Below are 13,140 nucleotides of genomic sequence, written 5' to 3' on the forward strand. Positions count from 1 at the left end.
CAGGCGTGGGCCACAGTGACCAGCATTTCCTGGGATTTTGGGGCCCGCAGTGGGGTCTGTCGTGGGGATGTGGAAAGGGTGGCTGGTGGGGTGGTGCCAGGTTGGGGGGCTGCATCTCCCCCCGATGGGTCCTGGTCCCCCTGGCTCTCCGGGGGACCCATCTGCTGGCCAGCTCCCGGGATGAGAGGAAGTGGGTGGCCACACTCAGCCAGGTAAGTCCCCTGTCCAGGACCACACAACAAGTGGGTGTTCCTCGTCTCTCTGTCTTTGATAACTGGAGGCCAAGGCACAGGCTGGGGACATGTCCCCGGTCACACGTCCTACACAGGACAAGACCCACGGCTGAACCAGGCTGCTGTCCCCCCTGGGAAGGGCTGGGAGGCAGAGGTCAGGCGCATGCCCCTTGGTCAGGGGGGTGCGCTGACTCGGGGGGACGGAGGGACGTTGGGCTCAGCTCTTGGCACCGGTGCTGCTGCTGGATGCTGTCACCAAAGAAGGCAGGCCCCAGTGTCAGGCTCCTCCCTGCCCAGCAGGTCCCGTGGCGCTTGGGTGGGGCCAGCCTGGGACCCCGTCTGTGCCCTGGTGTGTGGTGGGGGGCTCTGGTCTCCTGGATCAACCCTGACCTGAAGCCCTCACCTGAGCCTCACCTGCCTGTCTCCAGAGCAGAGCGGTCTCTGTGACATGGTGGAGCTGCCTATGGGGCTGGGTGGGCTGAGGGACAGAGGAGCCACGGGTCCCCAGCCCCCCGTCTGGCTGGGAGCAGCCGCCTGGTCCTGGGGGGCACAGGTGCTGGGCCGTGTCACAGGGTCCTGCGGGGGGGGGGGGTGGCCCTGTGGCTGGTGTCTAATTAGCGCCTCCTGGCTCCCGGCCACAGGACGCCGTGTCCCTCCCCTTCCCTCTGCCTGCGGCCCCGAGTCATCTGGTCACAACCTGCGCTGCTCCTGGTTAATGTCATTTTTGGCAAATTAAATCATAACGCGCTTTTACCAGGACCAGAGGAGGCGGCCGCGTCCATCTGCGGCCACCGACAGGGACAGGCGGACGCCTGCTCCACCTGGACATCTCGGGAGGCTTTGTGCCCCCCCCAGTTGGTCCCACAGGCCACCCTTGGCTGAGTCCCCGGCCTTATTAAACGAGGCCCTGAGTGGCTGAGGCTGGCCTCCACCTTGCCATCCTCCTGCCTCAGCCTCCCGAGCCATGGGGCCTGGCCTCCTGGAGATTCTTGAAAGTCCCCTTGGAGCAGAGCTGGGAGGGGTGGGGACACTCCTTGAAGTCACACAGACTGAGACAGACAGACAGACAGACGGACCAGCAGGTGGGCTGGGGCCATGTGGTGTTTATTCACAGCTTCCAAGTGCCGTCCACCTGGGCAGGGCTGGGCCACCAGGCGGAGGCCAGCTCTGGCCACAGCCCTTTCCCAGGCGGGGGTGGCCGCTGTCCCCGGGGGAGAGGGCGCAGGGGACCAGTCCCAGGCCTGGTCCTGTCCCTGGGCCGCAGCCCCGTGGGGTGGGGACAGCCCGGGAGGCAGAGGCACGTCTGGTTGGGCCCACGGTGGCCTGGCCTGGCCAGGGGAGGGCCTGCGGGTCACCTGGTCCCTCAGGGGGCCTGGACCATGCGTTTCTGGGTGTCGAAGACGTAGCGCTTGAAGGACAGGCTGAGGGTCACGTGCTGCGGGGGCTCGGGCCGCTCGGCGCCCTCCTCCTGGCGGGTGGCCTCCCCGGGTCCCCCGCGTCCCCTCTTCTTGGGGACGGGCGTCAGGATCCGCTTGGCCTCGGGGCTCAGGCCACCTGCAAGCACAGAAGGGGCCGGTCACCGCCACCCCCAGAGGCCCCGGGAGGGACGGAGGGGAAGAGGTGGAGGACGCGGCGGGGGACAGAGCGCGGTCCCCTGGTCACCTGGGGTCCCCTGGGGGTGGGCACTGTCCTGGGTACCCGGGTGGCCTCTGCAGCCCTCTGTGACCCAGGTTGGTGACACATTCCCCGGTCCCACAGGAGCAGGCCCCGGGGGTGGCCAGACCCTGGACTGGCCTGGGCCCAGCGTCCCCCCTGACAGAGGCCGGGCACCCACCAGGCAGCCGCCACCCGTGGGTGACAAGAGGGCTGTGTCCCTGACGGCCGGACGCACTGAGTGGCCTCGGTCCCCGGGAGCCCCTCGGCCTGGCCACCTGGAGCCGGGCCCCGTGTGCAGCCAGGTCCCCTCCTGGTCCCTCAGGTCCCCGAGGGACAGCACCAGGGGCCCCTGGGGGGACCCACCGCGGCCCCGGCTCTGGCCTGGCTGGTGGCCGCTGTGACCCGACGGGGACCTCACCCCTCCGCTGTCACTCGGCTGAGGAACAAGAGGCTCCCCAGGACACAGCGCATCCCTGGGGTCACTGTCACACACCCCAGGGTCCCGGGGTCTGCTCCCAGGCCACCGCGTCACGGGGACCAGGAAAGCGCGTCCCGCCATCTCAGAGCAGGGACCGATGGCGCAGTGTCCGGTGCCAGGTGGAGGGACAGGAAGGCGCCCAGGTGACAGGAGCCCCACAGGGACGTGTCCTCGGGCCTGGTGCCACCCTCCGCCCTGCACAGGAGGGACAGGCCCTGACTCGGGGACTCGGGGACCTGCCCTGTGCCGTCCCAAGAGGCCAGCGGCCCACAGTGGGCCACCTTCCCCTGGGGACAAGTGCAGTGTCCTGTCCTTGCGTCAGACACCCAGAGACCCCATGGCAGCCCCGAGTCCCCAGCCTTCCCAGGTGACGGGGTGACAGCAGTGACCGTCCCCCTGCCCCGGGAAACGGGACCCTGTGTGAGGAGCAGGTCACCCCGGCCCCGAAGGTGCCCGTCACCTGGCGCCCCTGCCCACTCCTGTCCCCCTCAGGCCCAGGATGCAGGGCTGGGGACGGGCTGCGTGACCCGGGGTGACACTGCTTCCTGTGACTCCCCTTGGGGACACTCCCAGGGCCGGTTGGCCTTTTCTCCCCGGTGACCAGCGGGACACAAAGGCCCGCAGGGTCCTGGCTGGGGCAGGACAATGAGGGGACGCCACTGGTTCCCAAGCCCTGGCCTCGGGTGCCACCCGCCACGGCCACCAAAGGCCAGCAGATTGTCTGGTGTCCCCGCTTTCATGTTGGGGACAGCCGGGGGGCGGCTGGCACCTCCCAGTGGGGACCGGACCCTTGCGAGCAGCTTGGGGTCACTGTCCCCCTGGGTGGCCCCACAGGGACAGGGCTGCGGTGCACTTCCTGTGCCCTCACAGCTGGTGACAGGGACAGAGAGCTGGGGCAGCCTCAGGGGCCGATGGGGGTCATGTGCCTGCAGGGCTGGGGGCTGGGCCCAGGCTGCACAGCTACAGGGGACCAGAATGTGGCCGCGCAGGACAGGAGGAACCTGGGGACAGTCGGCCAGGCTCGAGTGGCCCTACACAGGGCCTGGCACACATGTCCCCACCTAGAGGCTGCCGTGGACAGCCTGGTCTTCAGGTGACCAGCTGAGGAGCATCCTGGGCAGGGACTGGCCCACAGCCCTACAGCAGTGTGTGAGGCTGGGCGTCGAGGACAGGCACAGGGCGGAGGCTCGGGGACACCAGCCTGGCTCCCGTCCCAGCTGGGCGCCACACTTTTTTTTGGTCCTAGGAATTGAACCTGGGGACACTCGACCCCTGAGCCCCGTCCCCAGCCCCTTTTGAGATTTTATTGAGAGACAGGGTCTCCCTGAGTGGCTCAGGGTCTTGCTCAGTGGCTGAGGCTGGCCTCCACCTTGCGATCCTCCTGCCTCAGCCTCCCGAGCCCCTGGGATGACAGATGAGCGTCACCGCGCTTGGCTTCCCGCTGGGGGACCGAGAGGCGAGGAGGGTGGTGCTTAGCGGGTCCCCTGGAGCCAGCCACGTCCTCGGGGTGCTTCTGAACCCCTCTGGGAGGAGCCACAGCAGCTCTGGACGGTCCCAGCCCCTGGGTCAGGCTGAGCTCTCCTGAAGTCGCCTTTGGGAGCCACCGTCTTTAACGTCCCCGTCCCTGCCTCTCTGGCTGGGTGTGGGCGGCCCCCCAAGATTTCTCCCCTTCCCTCCCTGCGAGGGACCCCGTGTGCAAACAGATGCGGTTTGCTGTGACAAGATAAGGCGATCAGGCCTTATCACACCTGGGCGCCGCTGTCCCCAAGACAAAGGGAACAGGGAGCCGGCGGCGGGCGGCCCACGCACCCCTTTGATTGGGAGGAAGCGGAGGCTGGGGCGCCCGCACCCCCATTTTGATGTCTTAATGTTGCTTAAATCCCCCTTTAATTTCTATTAAGCCTCTTAGCACAATGGAGGAGTCTTCAGAAACACAAAGGCCCTTTGCCGAATCCCTCCCGCCCCATGGAAACCGAAATGGGGACGCGGGGCTTTGGAGATTGGGGGGCGCGTGGGGAGGAAAACGGGGGTGCGGAGAGGAAAGGATTGCGATTTTTTTAAGGCAGAAAGAAAAGCGTTCTGGGCCGGGCAGGAAGGGGCCAGTCTGCAGAACTTGGGCTCCATTTGCAGAAGCAAGGGTGGCCTCTAAGGAGGACATCTGCGCCCTAAAATTTTTTGGGGGGTACCAGGGGTTGAGCTAGGGGGCCCCTGACCCCTGAGCCCCGTCCCCAGCCCTATTTTGTATTTTATTTAGAGACAGGGGCTCCCTGAGTGGCTCATGGGCCTCGATTTGGCTGAGGCTGGATTTGAACTCATGATCCTCCTGCCTCAGCCTCCCCAGTTGCTGGGATGACAGGCGAGCCTCACCGTGCCCGGCTACGTGGCCCTCAATTTTGAGTCCTTCTGTGACTAGCCTCTGGGAGGGGCAGCTGGTGGCCGCTGGCCAGGGCTCTGATCAACTGAACACAATCAAAGGCCAGTTTCACACTGTCACCCGCCTGGAACGGCGTCACACCCACCTGAGGCTCCCAGCATGCTCGGTCCCCGGGACATCACCCTGTGCCAGGCGGGAGCCGAGCCTGCCAGCGGGCACAGGCGCACGGACAGACGGACAAGTGGACGGACGGACCCCACCCCACGGCCCCCGGGGAGCACCAGCTGGGTCTCCAGTCACACAAGGAGCCTGGTGGCAGTGACAGTGGACGCTCACCACGTCCTGACCGAGCACCGGGAGCCACCCCGAGTGCCCGTGGCCAGCAGCACTTTGGTCCCACAACCACCCGTGGCGGGGGCAGGGAGCGCCATCCGTACACCAGGAGCCAGGCACAGAGACGCTCAGGAACTTGCCCAAGGACACACAGCAAGGACAAGTGGGTGGGAGCGCCAAGGTCCCCGAGGCACCACTGCCCTGCGCCGACGGGAGTTGACTGATCCTGGCTCCCGGCGGCTGTGAGGCAGACCCCGGGGACGTGTGCGCACACGAGCTCACGTTCTTGCACAGACAGGGGACCTGCGGGTGCAGAGGCACAGAGACAGTGGGTGCTGTGTCCCCAGGACCCCAGGAAGGAGCAGCAGGTCACTCTGTGCCTCTGTTTATGTCAGGAAGGCAGGGGACCTCACCATCGGGCAGAGACTCGGACAGACTGCTCAGTGGCTGAGGCTGGCCTCCAAATCACAGTCCTCCTGCCTCAGCCTCCCGAGCCACTGGGGGGACAGGCGTGGGCCCTGGTCCCCGGCTGGGTGTGGGCATCTAGAAGACCTGTGCGTACAGGGCAGCGCCTCGCCTGCTCAGGCCTGTCCCCACACAGCTGCCACGCCGCTGTCACACGGGCGGTGGGGGGGAGGGGCGCCCCGGCTGCTCCTGGGAGGGAGGGGACGGTGGCTGTCCTCGCCCAGTGCCCTTGAAGGCCACCATCCTACCTGCACGATGGCGAGCTCAGGTCGGCCGCTGACGTGCCAGGGCTCATGCAGACAGACGGACAGACGGACAGACACACGCCTCCTGGGGCCGGGGCCGTGTGGCCGCCTTAGGTCATTGCTACAGGAATGTGACCAGGCCTGGGGACTGTCCTGGAGGTGGCCCTGGGCAGGCAGGGCGCTGGGGGTGCCGGCGGAGAGGGCCCCTACGTCCCCAGCTGGAGAAGGGTCACCAGGCCCAGGGACACGGCCAGGTGACCTGGCTCTGGGCTCTGGTGTCCCGCTCAGTCCCCGTGAGGGGCTACGGGGGTCACAAGAGCAGCCATTCTGGTGACGGGGTGGCGGGTGTGCAGGGGACGGGCCTGGCCGGGTGAGGCGCTGCCAGGTACCCACACCCAGCCGGGCGCCATGGCGCAGCCCTGTCTTCCCAGCGGCTGGGGAGGCTGAGGCAGGAGGATTGCCAGGTGGAGGCCAGCCTCAGCCACTCAGCGAGGCCCTCAGCAACCTCCCGCGTCCCTGTCCTGTTTATAAAGTGGGGACCACCTGCCTGGTGCTGCCCAGGGCCCTGAGCACAAGGTCAGGTACCAGCCACTCTCCTCTGTGTGTCCAGGGGCTGCTCCGGCCCCTGTCCCAAGGCCAAGGCCACACAGAACGTCCCGTGGAGGACAAGCCACGGACCCCAGCGCTGTCCCCTGCCACAGAAACCAAAGCTGGCACCAGAGGCAGCCCCGGGAAGCGGGCAGGGGAGGGCCACAAAGTGGCTTCTCGAGAGAGCCCCGTCCCCCTCCCCGGGAGCTGAATCTTAATGTCCCCACGGCTCCCTCGCAGGCGCGTCCCCTCTTTAGTGGCAGTTAATCTTCAATTAAAATACCTAGAGCCGAGGCGCAGAGCGCGGTGGGAAAGGCAGGGCTTAGTGACAATAAAAGTCTCCTTCATCCTCTGCGTTTCTCAAAAAAAAGAGACAAGCAGATTCCGCATATGAAAAATGTCACTTTTATGAGTTGGGAAGAAAAAAGAACCATCCAGAATAATGTGGCTGAACAAAAGCCCGGAGCTGTCATCTCCCAGGGCCATGTGTGGCCTCCTGATGACTCGTCGGGCCTCTTCCCGCGCACAGGGAGGAGCGGTGACCGGGGCAGGCCGACGGGGAACGCAGGGTGGCACTTGGCTGGTCCCCGCGCGCCTTCCTGAAAGTGGCCCATTTTTTCTTTTGGGTGTTGGGGACTGGATTCAGGGGCCCCCGACCCCGGAGCCCCGTCCCCAGCCCTGTTTGGGGTTTTACTGAGAGACAGGGTCTCGCTGAGTGGCTCAGGGCCTCAGTGTTGCTGAGGCTGGCCTCCACCTGGCGATCCTCCTGCCTCGGCCTCCCCAGCCATGGCGCCCGGCTGAAGCTGCAGAGGTCCTGTCTGCCTGGTGGCTGTCCACCCTGACCCCAGCCCATGTGGCCCAGCGGGTGTCCAGTTCCCAGCACAAGGCCGGGGAGAGGAGGTGACTCCAGTGACCACGTCCTGGCCTCTGTCCCCACGCCTGGCTGGGCGCGGCTGCCTGCTGGCTCAGGCTGGCTGTGTCACGGGGGACATGTGGCCCTGAAGGACCTACGGAGGGTGGGCACTGGGTTCTGTAGCTCCCCCGGGTGCTGGGGAGGCCGCTGCAGGCCCTTGGTGGGGGCCGAGGTGCCAGGGTGGGAAGGGGTGGGTCTGGCCTGGGCAGAGTGGCCGGGTGTGGGGCCCAAGGACGCCCCACGGGACACGCCACGCGTCCACGGCAGCCAGCGAGGGCACCCGGGTGGGTTAGTCCCCCTGGACTCCAGGCCCTCAGAGTCCAGCCGAAAAGGAGCGGCAGGTCCTGGAGGACCCCAGTACCTGAGCGAGGCTGGGGGCTATTCGCAGGCCAAAGGCTCCCTGCGATGATCTGATAGATTCCCAGTCTATTGACCTACGATCATTTAATAACACGTTAAATCTACTAAATCATCTAATAAACCTTGTTCTATTATTTAGAAGAATTAAGTCTGATATTCATGAAATAGAGTGGGTCATCTAATAAACTGAACAGTTAGATATTAAATAAGTTCGACTACAAATGAGAGAATAATATGATTATTAATAGTGGAACATGATCGGTGACGTGATCATGTCACCACACCCATTTAATGAGATATTATATATTAATGATATATTGCCAATTATTAATTTTATTAATATGATTAATAATCATTATTCATAATATCATCAATTATTAATCATGTATTAAAGGTAGCTCTGATCTAAATGCATTTAATTATATAATCAATATATTCATAACGTAGTTGATCACGTGGAGCATCACTATATGATTAAATGCATTTAAATAATAGTTAAAATAAATGATTCCATTTATTTATTATTCCCTGTTTAGCTACGTGACACCGCCCAACGTCGGTCCTGTCTGCTCACCTGGGTGCCGTGGGGACGGACCCAGTGACCCCCGGGCTCAGGACAAGGCCACAGGGCCATGGCCACGCCCGTCACGGCTGATTATTGATATTGATTGATCAAACATGTTGACATATGGATGAACCCATTTCTACTTAGAATATTACTTGATCATCAAGGACCCACGTGGGTTGTTTAAATGTCACCTGAATGTTGGGGACAGTCCCTGGGGACAGTGTGCGGGGCCTGTGGCCGGGCCACCTCTGTCCCCGGTGCCCAAGGCCAGTCCCACGACAACCTGAGGCCCTGGCCTGGGGTCTGGAGGGCTCCCAGGTGTGGGTCCCCTGCCCTCTCGGGTGGCCTGGGGACTCAGGTGACAGGGGTGGCCGTCTGAGGGGCTGAGGGTCCTCCCAGGGGTCCCTGGGCTCAGGGCGCCTGCAGGGGTCAGCACAGGGACAGAGAGGCCCTGGGGCAGGTCAGGTGGCCAGGTCAGGAGGGCTGCAGGCGCCCTGTGCGGGTGGCCCCTGCCCTGCCGGCCCACGGCGAGGTGGGGCTTGTCCCTGAGCGGGCCACCCCCAGGGAGGGGACACTCCAGGTCACGAGGGCCAGCCCACGGCACACAGGGCGCTGTGGTCACCTCTCCCAGCCCCCAATTGGCCACCGCAGCCCAGAGGGGCGAGCCCTGGGGTCAGGCCAAGGCCACCCCCGCGTGGTGGCTCCGCAGCAGGGCGCGGCGTGAAACCAGTGTGTCCAATGCAGACCAGGCCCTCCGTCCCCCCAGAGCCACCGAGTCCCCACCCAGTCCCCACCACAGCCTCCCCATTCCCGTCCCTGGGGCTCCGTGGCCAGGCCACCAACCCCACCCAGCGGCGTGAGGTCGGGGCGGTTGGGGGCTGTGCCCAGGACCCAGGGCCAGTCCCTCCCAGGGACACCGAGAGACACCCGGGCTCTGGGCCTGGGTCCCCTGCGGACGGGCGGGGCAGGCTGCTACGTGCTCACAACCCCCGCTCCTTGGGAGGCCGAGGCAGGAGGACCGCCAGGTAGAGGCCAGCCTCAGCCACTTAGCGAGGCCCCGTCTCAGAATATACAATGAAAAGGGCAGGGGACGGGGCTCCGGGGGGCAGTGGCCCTGGCTCCCATCCCCAGCCCAATGACAGCAATTAAAAGTCGCCAGGTGGCCCTGAGGACCCCCCGGGAGACCAGCGGCTGGGACCGTCCGCCTTTCCTCAGGACAGTAAGGTGGCCGCCCGTCCACCCCCGCCTTCTGAACCAGGTTTCCGGGAAGGACTCAGGGACAGAGCTGGCAGAGTGGCCTCTCCCCGTGTGGTGTGGGACAGTGGGGGGGGACACAGGCTCAACAGAGTGTCCCAGGCCAGGGGACACTCACGGGGCAGGGAGGCCTGGCCAGGCCGCTCCGTTCCTGGAGGGCGGCCAGCCTGTGGTGTGTGACTGGGTGGGGACGTGGCAGCCTGGGCCAACACCGGGGGACGCATGCGTGACACAGAGGCACAGGGTGGCCCTGGGAAGTCCTGCTCCCTGTAGCCAGAGCTGCCCAGAGCAGGGCGTGGGGCTTGGTTATTTTAAACTGGGGATTAAACCTGGGGTGCTGACCCCCGAGCCCGTCCCCAGCCCCTTTAACATTTTATTTAGAGACAGGGTCTCGCTGAGTGGCTGAGGCTGGCCTCCACCTTGCGATCCTCCTGCCTCAGCCTCCTTAGCCACTGAGATTGGAGGCAACCTTGCCGGGCCAAGGTACCTCTGGGGATTGAACCCAGGGGTGCTGACCCCTGAGCCCCGTCCCCAGCCCCTTTTTCTATTTTATTTAGAGACAGGGTCTCGCTGAGTGGCTCAGAGCTTTGCTAAGTGGCAGAGGCTGGCCTCCACCTTGCAATCCTCCTGCCTCAGCCTCCCAAACTGCTGGGGTGACAGGCGTGGGCCACTGCACCTGGCTTAAAGCACCAAGCTCCAAGGCCCACTAAGGGTCAGGGAGAAGAGGCACAGAGTGACCCCCGGGTGGTCAGGGGACCTGGGGAATCCAGGCTAACCGGAAACGCAGGCTTCAGGGGCAGGAGATGGCAGGAGGGTGGGAGGTGTGGCCTCCCTCAGGGCCTCTGGGGAGTCCAGGGGGCCTTGTGCAGTCCTCCTCGTGGCCTGGGCAGCCTGGCCTCTTTGGCAGGCAGGAGGGACTGTCCCCCTGTGGGCCCCTCTGCTCCTTCTCCCCTGACCCTGGGCAGGCCTCTGTGGGGAGGCAGGTGGACCCCTCCCTCTCCCTCCTCCTGCACAGGCTCCTCCCGCGGCTGGACCCGGGAGAGGGCAGGAGTTGAGAGAGTGACCAGGATTTATGGGCCAGGCCTGGGGGACCCGGGGGGCTGGGGGGCGGGGAGTGGGGGCGCCTTTGGCCAAAACAATATTTAATATATTTTTTTCAGGGCAGCTACAAAGCCAGGATGAGGCTCCGGGCCCTCCAACAAGCCCATAAAATCGAAAAATATTTATCTGGAAGGGTGGCAAGTCCCATAAAAGTTTTATGAAGGTTTTACGGCCTCCCCTCAGGAAGCTGGCCGCTCGGTCACCTCCCTCCTACCCCAGGGGGAGTGGGCGGCCCAGGCGCAGGCGCACCCACGTCCACACACAGGTGGACACGCAGGCCGGCCGCAGGGAGGGCCCCTGACCAGGTGACCTTGGGGCCTCAGCTCTGCGCGGCCTCCCCCTCCGCCCTGGGCCTCCGCTCTCAGTGTGCCAGGAGCACAAGGCCCAGGGTCACAGGCTGGGTGTCCTGTTGGGGTTCTTTACCGGGCAGCCTGGGAGGGTTTGGGGGGTGGCAAAGATGGCCAGGGCTTTGCTCAGCTCCTGGTGAGGATCCCCAGTTGGTGGGCGCAGTGGCCCACGCCTGTCCTCCCAGGGGCTGGGGAGGCTGAGGCAGGAGGATGGCAGGGTGGAGGCCAGCCTCAGCCAAAGCCAGGCCCTGAGCCACTCAGGGAGACCCTGTCTCTAAATAAAATGCAAAACAGGGCTGGGGACGGGGCTCAGGGGTTGAGGGTCCCTGGGTTCAATCCCTGGTACCAAAAAAATAAAAATAATAAAACAACAATCTCCATTTTAGAGAGAAAGAGGCAGCCTCAGGGGCGAGGCCTGCCCTGGGCGGCCCAGGAAGTGGCTGAGGGAGCGGCAGGCCCAGGCCTGTCTCCTGTGCTTGGTCGTGTCCTGAGGTGCTGGACAGAGTCCTCCAGGCCTCTCCCAACAGGGCCCACTGAGCCCATGACGTCCCCCACGACCTGAGCCCAGCCACAGGCCGTCTTTGCCTTTCCACTCCACTCCTTTCCTACCCCAGGGCCTTTGCACAGACGCCCGCCCCTAACGCCCTCCCTGTCCTGTTGGTGAGCTCTGAATCGCCTGCCATCTCTGGGTGGACACTGCCTGCCAGGAGGGCTCCGTATTCCTGCAGGCCCAGGAGCCATCTTGTCCTGCCACCCTGTCCCCTCCCCGTCACACTCGGGTGCCTGGAAGCGCGTGCTCTGTGGCACCGACCCCACCACCCTGGGAGTCCCAGTCAGGGCTGGGGCACTTTCTCTGTTCTATTGAGAGACAGGGTCTCGCTGAGTGGCTCAGGGCCTCGCTCAGTGGCTGAGGCTAGCCTCCACCTTGCGATCCTCCTGCCTCGGCCTCCACCTTGCGATCCTCCTGCCTCAGCCTCCCGAGCTGCTGATAGGACAGGCACGCTTCACACAGCCTCTCTCTGGGGACCCTGAAGCCACGGTGGCCGCGTTTCTCCGGGGCTGGTGCGGGCCCTGCCCAGGGTGAGGCCGCTGGCAGCTGGTTCCCGTCCCGGGTGCTGTGCTGATGCTGATGGCAGATACTCCTGACGCATTGTCCTGCTCCATCCATCTTGGTGGGCGCTCTGTCTTGTAAAATTGCTTTAATGATGTGATTTTTTCGGGTCTATCTTCCTCATCTGAGTTATTTACAGTCTCATTGTCTCCGTGGCGAGTGCCGCGTCTAAACATTGTTCTAACTGGGCCTTCGATGGGCTCCGTATGATTTTTACAATCGCTTTGAAAAGCCTCGATGGCCTGGGAGGAGGCTGGTCCCTGGTGGGGGGACAGGACACCCCAAAGTGCTCTCTGTCTGGGCTCAGGGCCTCCTCCCCCAGGGTGGCCTCCGGGAGAGGCTGGTCCTGCTCTGGGGGCAGGGTGGCTGCGGGATCGGGTTTCAGAGCTGATGTCCCCACAGACACCAGGGCCAGCTCCACCCAGGGCCAGCGGCTGGGCAGGACGCCCAAGATGGACAGGGGTTTGTTTGGCTTTTTGGAGGGATTTTTGGAAATGTCACCTTTTACCCCTCACTGAGCTCTTCTCCAGGGTCCTCCGTGGGAGCTGGGGCCAGCTGTGGGGACACGGTCCTGGGTGTGACCGGGAGGTGGATCCACAGTGACCCTCCCCAAGTCCACCTTGGACCTCCCCGTGACATTGGCTGGGGACAGTGAGTCATGGGGAAATCTGGCCAGCAGCGGAGGACCCCTGATGGGGAGGGAGGCTTCAGTGGCCCACGCCTGTCCTCCCAGGGGCTGGGGAGGCTGAGGCAGGAGGATCACAAGTTGGAGGCCAGCCTCAGCCAAAGTGAGGCCCTGAGCCACTCAGCGAGACCCTGTCTCTAAATAAAATAGAAACAGGGTTGGGGACGGGGCTCCGGGGTGAGCGTCCCTGGGTTCAATCTCCAGGACCCAAAAAATGAAAATAAAAAAATAAAAACAGAGAGGCCATTTTCCGTGTATTAAATTACAGGGACAGACACCACAGGGGCGGCCTGCGGTGGCGGGGGGAGGAGACACCGACCCCTCCGTGCCTGCTGACAGAAGTACAAGACGATGTGACACTTTGGGGACTCTGTGGCAGGCATTCTCTGGCAACTTTCAAATGACTGTGGTTCTTTTCTTTGTCAAAAT

General features: G+C 63.9%; 1 protein-coding gene across 1 annotated transcript in view; it reads right to left on the reverse strand.

Annotated features, from left to right (window-relative positions):
* Positions 1 to 1,321: 1,321 nt before the first annotated feature.
* The window catches only part of Eefsec (eukaryotic elongation factor, selenocysteine-tRNA specific), a 106,667-nt gene continuing 94,848 nt past the window's right edge, over positions 1,322 to 13,140 (reverse strand). The window contains 1 exon segment of the mRNA XM_026410916.2: positions 1,322 to 1,787. Coding sequence (XP_026266701.2) covers positions 1,597 to 1,787 — 191 coding nt within the window. The 3' untranslated portion in view covers positions 1,322 to 1,596.

Source organism: Urocitellus parryii, chromosome 16, assembly GCF_045843805.1.
Source record: "Urocitellus parryii isolate mUroPar1 chromosome 16, mUroPar1.hap1, whole genome shotgun sequence".
In the NCBI taxonomy this organism is placed as follows: Eukaryota; Metazoa; Chordata; class Mammalia; order Rodentia; family Sciuridae; genus Urocitellus; species Urocitellus parryii.